At 36.8% G+C, this 12,842-nt stretch overlaps 1 protein-coding gene and 1 long non-coding RNA gene across 7 annotated transcripts in view; one reads left to right on the top strand and one right to left on the bottom strand.

The window, feature by feature from the left end:
* Nucleotides 1-488: 488 nt before the first annotated feature.
* LOC144194778 (uncharacterized) overlaps nt 489-12,842 on the top strand; it is a 29,113-nt gene continuing 16,759 nt past the window's right edge. For 2 of the 3 annotated variants that reach the window (XR_013325969.1, XR_013325967.1), the window contains exons 1-3: nt 489-514; nt 1,670-1,773; nt 11,237-11,375. This is a non-coding gene — a long non-coding RNA (uncharacterized LOC144194778). Of the gene's footprint in view, nt 515-1,666; nt 1,774-11,236; nt 11,376-12,842 lie in introns of all 3 variants that reach the window. The other variant, XR_013325968.1, reaches the window with a different exon arrangement.
* unc13c (unc-13 homolog C (C. elegans)) overlaps nt 8,846-12,842 on the bottom strand; it is an 84,832-nt gene continuing 80,835 nt past the window's right edge. For all 4 annotated transcript variants that reach the window (XM_077714057.1, XM_077714056.1, XM_077714055.1 and 1 more), the window contains 2 exons: nt 12,258-12,417; nt 8,846-11,057 (listed from right to left, as the gene is read on the bottom strand). In XM_077714057.1, coding sequence (XP_077570183.1) covers nt 10,772-11,057; nt 12,258-12,417 — 446 coding nt within the window. In that variant the 3' untranslated portion in view covers nt 8,846-10,771. The remainder of the gene's footprint in view (nt 11,058-12,257; nt 12,418-12,842) is intronic.

Genomic DNA, 12,842 nt, shown 5'->3' on the forward strand with positions numbered 1-12,842 from the left:
GTCTACCATGCATGTCTTTGGAATGTGGGAGGAAACTGGAGTACCCAGAGAAAACCCATACAGGCCTAGGGAGATCATGCAAACTCCATACAGGTGGACCCACCTGGATTTGAACCCAGATCCCCCACTGTGAGCCCAACTGCTGTGCAAATGTACTACACAAAACTTGTGAAAAGGTGACCTCGTTTGATTTGAATGAAATCCTGTCCCCACTGCAGCCCTATGTGCAAAAATTCCAAGACCATTGTCCAAGATCTATGCCTTCAGACTAATATATTCCAAACCAATAAAAAGTATAATGCATAAAATATGTAAAACATTAAAAAATGCATTCATTGAAATTTTACATTTTTTATTTAATTAGTTAAAACATTTATTTCCTTGTATGGAAGTCATTTATTTCGGTTGTCAAGTTCACACCAGCAACGAAAGGGTTATTTCCCTGAAAACTTATTATCCAATCAGAATGCTCAGCTGGCTCATTAATTATAAGACTTCCTGCTTCTGATGGAAGGTAAGCCTTGCACGTTGCTTCACAGTTATGTTAAATAAATAGATAAAAGTGCAATAATTTAGTCATCCAAAGTAAAGAAAAAAATCGGGTATTATAGTGGCGAATATTAGCCATCCATGCACAATGCATCAAGGGGTTGTTTTGCTTTTGGAAAAATATTATTTCGCGGAATGTAAAGAGTGCACGAATTGAACTTTGAATTGATCTACTGAAAAATATGTATAAGCACCAAAATAATATTATACAAAAATAATTCATTGTTTTCAATTTGCTCTAGTAGACATATGATCCCCATCCTGTCAACCATGTGCATTAGCTGTGAAATCTAAATCACCTACTCTAGTGTATAACTCACAGTAAAGGCTGTTTTCCTTTTCTTTTTTTCTTTTAACAGCAGCACTCTGTACTTCATACATCACAACAAAAGGACATGCTTGTCTTAGCATGGCTTTTACCTTGAATGACATAGTCAATGACATATAAAGGTTCTCTCCTAACAGCATTCCATTACTTTGACTTCACTCACTTGAAGTCAATAAAACACTTCACATTTGGACAAGTGACACCAATAAGTGCATTTGTATATTGTGAACTGTAAATCGGTGGTGTTTACTGGAAACACTTTCAAAAAAACTTGACCGAAGTTGTTTCTGTCTTTCCAGGCAGGCTGTTATCACGTTATCAATCATTTGTCAAAATAAAAATGAACACTAACACAACTATTCTTTATGATTACTTTAAAGTGCCACTATCATAGATTTGTACAGATGGATTAAATCAGGGGTGGGCAAACTTTTCGGCCCGGGGGCCACATTTACGTAAAAAAATTGACAGATGGGCCGGGTCAGCACAAGATACGATACAAATAAAAAACTGCATCCGTTAACAGTACATGTGAAACATAAACAGAAAAAGGACTAAAGTATTGACATACTCATCACTCATCATTAAAGTATAAAGTACAAAGTAAAGTAAAAAAGGGTATATATATCTCAAGATCCATAACTATTCAAATCGTACCCCCAAAAAATAATGGAACTTTTTGGATTAATGTTCTTAATAACGAAGGAGTATTAAGAGGACAGAAGTTGGTTGAATGGGAACATTCTTGAAATATTGACATGTAGAGGAGAACTTGTTGTCTTTATCAAGCAGTATGTTGGAGCATGGAATTGAAATCGACTCCGAACAAGAAGTCCTGGAGGTTGAAGCACCATAACACTGCCCCCATGACTGAGAGAAAGAATAAAGTCTTACATGTAAGTACCTCCAATTTTGGATCTACTGAACGGTAAATATCTTACATTCACAATCCCAAACTCTAAAAGAAAGCATGAGGACTGATTGATTGAAGTAATAATTTATCATCCAATTAAAACCATTAACTATCAGGCTTTTTAACAAATAAATGGCTGTGTTAGGACCTACCCTATGTATGCATGCATATATATGTATGTGTATGTATAAGTATATAAATATATATTTATATTTCGGCAACACGTTTATTTATTTATATATTTATTTATATATTTATATATTAACTTACTTATTAACTATCTATTTATATCTAAAATGCCTTTCCTATTTCTGCATCCTCACCCTCTTGCTACTGTGACAACGAAATTTACCGATTACGGGATAAATAAAGTTATCCAATCCAATCATAGCTAGTACACATGCAAACTATCTAACGCTATTATAATTTACTCCAGTTTGGGAAAAACAAAAACCCAAAGCCACAGGAATAAAACTAAAGAGAAGATGATGCAATCTCCCTGCGACACCACTCAGTGGCACTTCTGGCTTTCTGGCCAAACTGATATGGGGAAAAGTGTTTTTTTTCATGCTATTTTTGGTTTATTTTACAAAGAAAAGGTTTGGCTATGAGTTATGTCACGGCAAAGTCCAATTTATCGAATTCAGCACATAAAGTACCTCCTGAGGTGATAGTGCGACTCTAAATGTCACAATATTTGCAGTCTGTCAACGTGCCGGAATCTCAAATGCCATCTCTCACTTTCATGTAAATATACACTTAACCCTTGTAAGTCAATATGTTCGTGGAAAACAAAAAGCCTGGCAATACATTTATGTTAGATTATTTATTACTATGGAAATGAAACCATCACCTCCAGTGTGGAGTATGACAAGAAAAAGCCTACTGCGATGACTATGATTAATAGCAAAATTGTCACAATACCACGGTTGCCATATAAGATGATGTTACGCTGGTGTATTGACGGATCAACCTGCACATGGAAACAGGTGCATGTGTCAACTTCATTATTACACGCATTTCAGAGAGTTTTTATGATGCTTTCTAAACATTACGGGTGAATCGCACATCTTTTCTAGACGTCTATTGAAACACTTTATCACAGTAATTGCCTGAAATATTGCTCATGAACTGGCTTTGAAAGAACTTGCCATCTGTTGTCCTCATGTACTGCTTAGCTTCATGAAGGTTGGGAGGGTACTGGAGCCTATTCCAACTAAGTATGGGTACATCAGGGTACATCAGGAAATTGTTGCCAGTGGATTGCATCACGATGTTTAGAACAAAGGTATTTTAATAAATATTTTTAGGTTTTACAAAATGCTTTTTGAACTAAAAACACCGAAAAAATTTATTAAAAAAATACAATTAATGATTTAAAGGTAGGAGGGGGGAATCAGGAAATTGAATATACATCTATACTCTTCATTTGAAATTCGGCACTCATGATTTACTTTACCGGTCCACACAAAATGATGCGGCAGGCCAGATTTGGCCCCAGGGCCGCCACTTTGACACATGTGGTTTAGAATATTAAAAGAAATAATTAATTTTGTAGGACTATTGGGGTCAAAGGTTAAATGTCACAGAGGTTGGAAACTTCAGGATCGATAAGCTATTTATTTCAGAAATTCAGGGTGGGCAAACTAATGAGAAGAGAAGGTCAAGGGTCACAAAAATTAGACAGATGGAGATGCTTTGAATTTGACTACTCAGTGCTCTTATATTTTTGCAATTTTTGAAAAATGTTTTATTTATCAATATGTAAGTTGAACATGTTTTCAAAAATCGATTTATAAATGAATTTAATGTCAATAGAAATTAGGCGGCTTGCTAGTATCTCTCTTTTTAAGAATTAAATGTGGCTGTCTTCAGGTTATGCGTAGAACATTCATACTTATTTAGATGCTCTTGTTTTTTCAGTGGAAATCAATAAGGAGGCAGTTAATTAAAACTGTCGCAGAGTTGCTGCTATTCAATCACTTAAATGGGTATCAGCATTGAGGTGTGGAGACCATAAAGTAGCGCAAAACGCAACAAGAAGTCTTATAGACATAGTGAAGCAAGGCAAGAGTGATTTGACATAGAATTAATCTTAATTTGGGTTGCTTTAGCAGTTATAAACCAAATTAACATAAATGCCGTGAACGGGAGGACATTCAGCGATGTAGCTTTGTTATGTGAGTATTCAACCAAAAACAGAACACCCCATTACACACTGATTTAAATGAGCTCCTGCTCTGTTTGAAAGCTGTTTTTTTGTACCTTTTACAACTTCTAAAACACTGGGGCTCTTGTGTCAAATATTTTATGACTGTGGAATTTCTTTAAAGATAAAAGAAAAGCAACAAAAGTGAAATATGTTCCATCCCAGGGTCATTTTGTTTCCATCAAAAACACTTCCATAATTGCACAGGTAATGGTATAATTAAAGACTCATGGTCTTTGGTGTCATCCTGTACAAAAAACCTAGCTTCTAAACATTGATTTGTTAAGATAATGGCCATGATTCGTGCAACTGAATCGCAAATGAAACAGGACCTTGAATCAAATTGTCACGGTTCCTCATTATAGCTCCGAAAAACTGATTTTAATACGAGTTATCTAAAATTACTTATTTACACTTTATTTTTCAAACAAGTGAGCATTATTTCCAAACTATATATACTTTCAGTATTCTCGCTCGCATTTCCAGGAGGAACACTGCTGGCTCCATGAGCATCAGGCGTATCACCTGCACCGATAGCCTCAGTTTGTGCACCTGGTGCTTTCTGGCTGTTGGGCTTTACAGTTTTCCCTCAATTATCGCAACTTCACTTATCGCAAATTCACTTCTTCGTGATTTTTTTCTGCTATTAATTATTTTTTTGACAGTTCATAAAAATCTGGTAAGATGGCATCATGAATAATTGAAAATGTTTGTGGTCTAGACATTTCGAACATTCTGATATGTTTGTTCTTAATGCACTCCCCCAGCAATGTTCCTTCTGTTTTTTTGGTGGTCTGGGAAAAAAGACAACCTCCCTGAGCGCACTGAGTGTGGACGACATCATCATTCCTCGCTATGGACACACCTGTATCACACCTGCCATAAGCAGGTGCATGTCAATGTTACCTCAAAATTTTCATGTAAAACATGCTGTAAAACCAAAAACATAAGAGTGGACGGAGTTACTGCCACCTGGCTGCCACATAAACGGCGCCATCATGAAGAAAGGGGTAAAAAATACAAAAAAAGTTTGGATTTTATTTACTGCGCACCATATGATTGCTGCTGCGCAGAGAAGACGAGAGTAGTGCGCAATTGCGCATACGCGCAGATTAGAAGGAACATTGCTCCCGAGGTATCAGATCGGGAATTTGTATCGGTAGATCGCAAAATCCGGTGACTAAGGCACGGATTATATTGCATAAATATGTGTTTGGAACATCCCTAATGACATCAGTCAATGTTGGGACATCATCTTCAGTTGCCTCCCCACAAAATGATGTCATCAAGGAGCCATTTTCTTTTGTCTACACTGTGTATTTCTACATTGTCAGTTTCCTCATTGTTCTCTTCGTAGGAGTAGGAAGACCTCAAAGGTTGCAAAACGATGAGATGCCTGAGTCCTCCCAATCTCACCTGGCAACCTGGCAGACATACAAACATTGATCAGTTCAATGTCCAATCATTTATACCAGTAATTTCTGGCCCGCGAGGAATAGCGATCTCCTGTTCTAGAAGAGGTTGCTATGTGTTTGATAGTGGGTTTTCCACCCAAAAAATTCAACCAAAATCATCAATGCTTGATGCATGGCAAGCGGGATCTCTCAGATCCTAAACATCTGATTGATTACTTATTCAATATTGTCGGTGTGTGAGGCGGCACGGCCATCTACAGGCCTGCTGCCCCCTCGGCCAAGAGGCCGCAGAGTTGATACCGCTGAGTGGAGAGTGATGACACCCATGAGGATGTAATTATGTGTGGAGCAGATGGTCTATGCAGGATGATGCTCCTCCCTCCCTGTCAGGGAGCTCGCCGCCCTCAAAGTGAGAGAATCTGCAGTCGCACTGTCGAATTGCTTTAAATGGAGGTCTGGCATGTAAGATTTTGCAGAGGTGTTCCATCTCTGTTACAGCTGTCCTACTGCAATACATCAAATTATGGGCAGGAAATATAGACGCTGACTCATTGTCTCGTTTTAGCTCCTTTCCTCATGCTGTTAAAAATCTCGTAAAAACAGGCATTGGATACTGAAGAGCTACAATGGCATTTTACCAAATCCCACCGTGACACGAACATTTTATATGAAAAAAATGCTCTACTTGGATTTTACGTGGCATTCCTTTTTAATGCTCGTTGTAAGGGAGGCAGTGTCCGTTCTCAGATGAGTGTTGGAAGTGTAAAGAACCACATTACCACTGGTGTTTTGTGGTTTTAACGTAACAGGCTGGGTCACCAACATTATTTTTAACGATGTTTCAAGCCAGATAGGGAAGGGACCCACTGAATCAAGCAAATGGTATCTGTAGTGAAAAATGATCTCTCAAATGATACTTAGTTGAGCATTTATGGCCGCATAGGGATCTTTAACTTTAAGGCACTGTAGAATATCTTTCAGGATATTTGATGTTTGTGATTCTAACGCTGGGAGAGAATGTGAATGTGTTTCATAGAGGTATTTTATCAGATGGGGACTGTGGAGATTGACACTTTTTTCCACAATTCCTGTTTATTGTCTTTTTCTATTTCTTATTTAATTTAGACAATCTTCTTTATGACATATTATTGTTATTTATTTGATTTATAGAATAAATCTGCATGTCACGGTACCTAATAATGGTAGGAGTTTTTTTTAGGGTGTATCAAATGGCCTTTGTCAGCATGATTTATTAAAAAGTTTTAAAGGCGAAGGTTGATACTTCTAGCAAATGAGACTTGTGTTGCTGTCTTCTGAATTTTTAATTATAGATATGTTGATAGAACTGTGCTGGGTTCATTAACTCAATGAACCCAATGAACGAATCTCACAGTCTGGAAAAATATTTCCTAGCTACATTTATTTATATCTTTTTAATACAGTTTCGAGACTGTTTGAAATAGTCCGGTTTTGAGATTGTCCAAAAAAATAAAATCTGTCTGTGAACGAGTAATCCATCCCTGAAGGTAAGCTCCATCAATCTTCCCCTTGAAAAATAAACAGTGTTCCACTTTGAAGGGCATTGCAAAGTCCAGTTTGGATGCAGTGTTTGTGTACTGGGTGACACTCGTTACACAACAGCTTGCTGCATCACATTATCTTCTCACAGATGGACATGCAAGATTCTTGTGACCTCTTACCCAAATTCAGGATAATTGATCCTTATTCGTTTCCTAGCGTGTTCGAATTTTAGTATTCCCTTGTCACCCTGTTGTGTTTTTTTGGTTGATTTTGTTTTAAATTCTTTTGGAGTCGGAATGTTTACTATTGAGTGAAAAGTCAAGTTGGGCTTTTACAAAAGTCAACATTTCGGAATAATTATTCACTAAAAGTTAACCCAATATCACATTGCAATATGCTACACACTTTAGAAACAAACAAACAAAAAAGAAAACTTTAAATTCACAGTAAAAGACATTTTGGCAGCTGTGGTTTCCAGATTTATGCTGCCTTCAGCCCGCCACGTTTTTTTTAATTTGGCACTATAAACCTTTTAAACTTTATCTTTTTTTTTTTGATAATTAGGATTCTGGCAATCACAACGGCCACTATTTAACATTTTTAAGTGATGTAGCAGGTAACAAATCTAATTTGTCGTCTGTGACTTGTAGATTGACTAATGTCTTTATATACAGTACGTTGGTGACGAAACCAACCAATCGGTGTTTTGCCAATTAAAACTGGCATATCGACTGGACCATTGCTTGTGTTAACTATGACTGACAAGCCAGCCAATGCTGGCGGTGTTTTTCCGAGCGAGAAATGTCTGAGGTACGGCAAGATTAAAGGATTAATGTAGATTGATTTTAAATAGAAATGAAACTCCTACGTCCACGCTTGCGCTTGGCGAATTCTGACAAAATGTACATGCAGTTTACGTGGTGCTAAAATTGAATATTTGGTATCCTTTATCATTGGACTTAGTTTTATTCATGCTCGATATGTGGGGGAAAATCTAATATGTAGTCGTACAAGCTAGTGGTATGTATCAAAAGTACTTTATGCTTTTTACGTGTTTTGACCAATATTCTTGTGTATATATCTAACATTTTGCTTAATCTTTTTTTGTACTATTGAAAATAGCCATCAGTTGTCTGGCTCGATAATGACATTGCAAGATTGGAATATGAATAGTATTAATAGTATTCTGACTGGCATTATGTAAAAAAATGAATAAATAAAAAAAACATTACTTGAAATTCAATAATCTTGTCAAAGTAAAGATTTGTATAGAAAACTGCGATCTGCTGGCCACCGATTCAAGTTGCCTCTGGCCCGAAGTCAGCTGTGCTGGGCTCCTGCACCCTCTGCGACCCTAGAGCGGTTCAGAAAATGAATGAATGAATAGTATAGGAAATACATCTCAGTTAAAGTACCAGTACACATTTTACATTCCAGACACAGTATAAAATATCCAAGACTAAAAGGGAGAGTTGCAATAAATAATCATCAATCATGTAGGAATATTAAATAAAAATTGCCTTTATGCATATAGTATCCAAGTAATTTAACTCTTATGTCATCTATGATGTATATCTGTAATGTATCTAAAAAGAGGACAGATGTAGGGCATTAAATATTTTTTTCTTTTTTATCTCTCAAAAGCATTTCTACATGCCCTTCACCAAGTGTCAAAGAGGAAGTAGAGCATAAAAAACTACAATACTCGAGGGGGGGGGGGCACAGTAGAAGACGTTTGACGTTTCCTACCACATTGATGTGTACGTTGTTGTTTACATTCCAGGAAGAGTGTGTTAATATACATTAATATGTATAAGAGTTTGTGGTGATATATTCATCTATAAATGTAAAACGTTAAAAAATGTCCCTATGTACTTTTGGGCCAATAAGCTTTCTTTGCGACTCTCCTCAACCATAAGTAGAACATCAATGTCATTGTTTTATTTGTGCACTTTAAAATGTGTAGTCATTAATTGCATTAGTGTTTGTTTTTGTCAAAATGACCAAAATTTATGACCACATTTGCACATACTTTATGCACATAGAAGGAAAGTAGACTTTTTGTACAATATCTCACTAAATATATTTACATGACATACAATTTGCCATCAGTGCAATACATAGGAATGTTGCATATTTACCAAAATGTTAAACTCTTTCCTTTTTTATGAAGAAAAAAAATGACAGAAGCTGAGTGTTTTTTTCTCTCTCTCTTTTTAAAGGAACATGTGCAACTCTCATTTTGCTATCATTACAGCTTCACAGCAAATAAAAAAAATAAAATCTTGATACCACCCTATGAACAAACCGGACCACATGTACATATATATCTTCAGATATGGAATGGATTGCTTTTTTTTTGTACAAATATTCTAAACAACTTTGGCAGTTTATCAGGAACTAAACATCAGAAAATATGATGTGAAATGATGTGAAGTAAGCTTGCCTTCCAAAAGCTTTTTGTTCACATAAGTCATTCAGAAAGGCCAAAAAGCTGAAAAACGTTCAAAAATGAAATGAAAAGTCACACAAACGGGTAAAAAAAAAATTAACATCTTATCCATTCTTTCTAGAGTGTTGTTACATGTGGCAAGATTATAAAATTACAAACGCCTATCGAGGTTTACATAGCAGTCGTCGCCATTTTAAAAATAAATTCAAAACAAATATACTGTCTATTCCCTGGTGGTGATGGTCTCACAATATAAAGACTTGGAAGCAAGGGGGTTGCAACCCTTGCTTGGTGGTGGTTACTTTGGGAACATGGGGAGAGATGTAACTAAGAAATGACGTGCAACAGTATTGGGTGATAGCCAAAAAAAAAAAAACAATAATAATAATAAATAAATCAATTACAAATGCAAACAAAATATTAGACAATTTGAGACAATGTTGGGAGACAAAATATAATATAACAAAAGAGAGGGGAGAATATTCCAAAAGTAATGATTTGTTTTTATTATTGATTGGTTTTATTTTTTTAAATATATTTTTCAGTTATTTTTTTTTATTGAATAGTGCTAGTTCAGGAAAACAAAAAACTCACAACAGTTCTGAAATGAATAAAAATAATAAACACAAAACATGGGCACAACAACAATACAGGTTGATATTGTTTAAAAAATATATTTTTTTAAAGTATAACCAAATAATCATATAATAAATACTCACCAACACTGCAGACTGGCAAAAATTATAGCGAAAAAAACAAACATTGAATGTAACAGGGTGTTAGAAATTGTAAAATTATGTAAAATTCAACAAAAAAAATTAGAAACAGTACTTGGTGTAAAAACGTGATTAAAAACAAATGAGACACTGCAAAAATCGGAACGCCACACAATCAAGAACTGACTTACACTGGATAATCGAGCAAATTTACCAACATGCGACGTTCATCGCCATAATTCCAGGACATGTTGTTCTTTTTTGTTTTCATTTTATCATGTTTTTGTTTAACTCCACTGGTTTGGCACTTTATTGGAACAAATCTCAGTTCAAAAAAGACTAAATGTAAAAAAGGTATTTTGTGTCTGCTTGAACGTAACTGGTAGAATATATTTCTTAATAGTAAGCATACGGTCAGTAAACACTTGTACGTACTTGTAGTATTCAAATGAACATTCCAACAGATGATTTTTTTGTTTTTTCTTACGCACATGCACAAAACCAACCAACCGAACAAACGAACAAACAAACAAACAAACAAACGCAACTCCCTCACTTGCTACCTGCTTTGGCTCCTCATGTAGAACAACCCTCCAACCATTCTCACATGTAAGACAACACCACTCGGAAGGAATACTGCATTTTTTTTTTCACACGGCCCACAGGCATTATGATACTTCTTCCGACGAGCGTGAGTCCGTCTTGAGACGCACAAACTCTTTGGCCACCTCATCGTTGGTCCTTTGTGAGAGTATCCGCATGATGGTGAGACCCGTCTCGTCCATGGTGATGCTCTTCACCAACGGGTAGCAGGAGGCGCAACTCCCCGAATCGGCCAGCTCACGGAGCTGGATGACGGTCATGCCGATGATGCGGTCCTCTCGGGCAAAACAGTAGTCCTTTACTGACACGTGCAGCTCGTACGTCTCTGGGCCGTGCTCGTTGCTCAGGACGCTATGGGAAAAATAGGTTGAAAAAAATAAACCTCAGACCTTGAACTGCAATAGCAAAATATACCTTACTTCAGTGCACTATTAGCCTGGCGGGCCACCAGCCTTTCCTTGACCCCTGCTAGGCTGAAACAGTACTACAAAAAAGTATTAATGTGCTATTTTAACTGCTTCTGGTTATAGGGTGGTGTGATTGGAGAGTGTCAGCGACAATGAGGGGCAGGTCTACAGAACAGCGGCGAGGCCAGCAGAGAGACCAGACTTTGATGATTTGGACATGTCCAGAGGAGAGAGAGGGACTATAGCAAGGAACAGAGCATAGGTAGGTTCTTTTTTTGTTTTTGTTTTCCCTACCCCACGTGCCAAATCTAGTTTATCTGTTTTTAGTTCAAAAATAATTTTGTAAAATATAAAATATATTAAAAAAGCTAAAATTAACATTGTTTTAGATCTATAAAAACTGAATATTCAGGGATTTTAATCCAGTTATTTTAATCCATTTATCAAAATAATCTAAATAATATATCTAAAATGGTCCGGCCCACATAAAATCGAGTTGACGCTAACGCTGCCCACGAACCAACCCGAGTCTGAGACCCCTGGCCTATCCCATTTAAATAGGGATTGCAGTCAATGAGGTATGAAAGGTCGAACAAAATCATTGTTACAATGGAAGCAATTGAAAGTCTCGAGGAAGTAAACCAACTTCTTTATTTGCCTGTTCACTTCCTGCAAGTGTAATTGTCTGCTCTCACAATACTTTTGTCAATAATGCTGCTTGTCAAGGCAGACTAATGATTGTAATAGTGACCCGTTGACATGCACCCTTAGTGAAAAGAGATACTCTTGTTTGGGGATTGTCAAGATGATTCAGTTGTTTTTCCTGAGGCCATTGTTCTCATTGTTCCCTGCATTTAACAAGTGTTCAGATTCTAATGAAGATTTCAATGAATCTATAAAGCCCCTAAGAAGGTAGCTAACATGGCCCTCCGATTGTGTGACTTGGATTTAGTGTTTGACTTCAACAGTGTAGATTATGGACATTTAGTTCCAAATTAATTCAATTTCTTTCTTCAGTTTGCTTGCAAAATTTAAATGCAGCCGACAAAAGCCAAGAACTTTAGTATTACGCATAGATGAAACATGATTATTGCAAAATCAATGAATTTGACCAGTTTCATTTGTAATTTATCCAATGACTTACTATTGGAATGTTTCATTGTACTTTGGAGACCAGTTGTTGTTCTTGGTCTTGGTGCTGAACTTGCGCTTCTTATCAGCGAGGTGGGGACCAACGGCGTTGACCTCAACGAACGGCCGGAACATGGCATTGGTCTGCCACTGGAGGTTGTCCACGCCGACCACTGAAACACAAGTAGTGAGTCTGAATTCCAGCTTTTAGTGGTAACATACGTTGAGGCGAAAGGTGGTGCTCAGCCAGGAAACTGTTTGAAAGATATCGTCAAGTAAGAAGCAAGGTTAGTGGACGGAAACTTCAGGCTTTCTTACGGAGCTGTCACCCATTAATCTTAACTTAATAAAAGGGAAAGTAAGACAGAGCTCCATTGAGTCTATTGATCTAGAGAAAGAGTTTGACAGCAAGGAACTCTGGTAATGTATGATGAGCTCTGGATTGCTAGATTAGTTAGAATAGTATAGACATCTATAAGGGCATCAGAATTGTGGCGAAGTTTGGAACCAAAGGAGTTTCAGGTGGAGATGATGCTGCATAATGGATTAGGTCTGAGCACATTTTTCTATGCAATGCTGGTGGGAAGGCTGACGGATG

This window comes from Stigmatopora nigra, chromosome 3 (assembly GCF_051989575.1).
Source record: "Stigmatopora nigra isolate UIUO_SnigA chromosome 3, RoL_Snig_1.1, whole genome shotgun sequence".
Lineage (NCBI taxonomy): Eukaryota > Metazoa > Chordata > Actinopteri > Syngnathiformes > Syngnathidae > Stigmatopora > Stigmatopora nigra.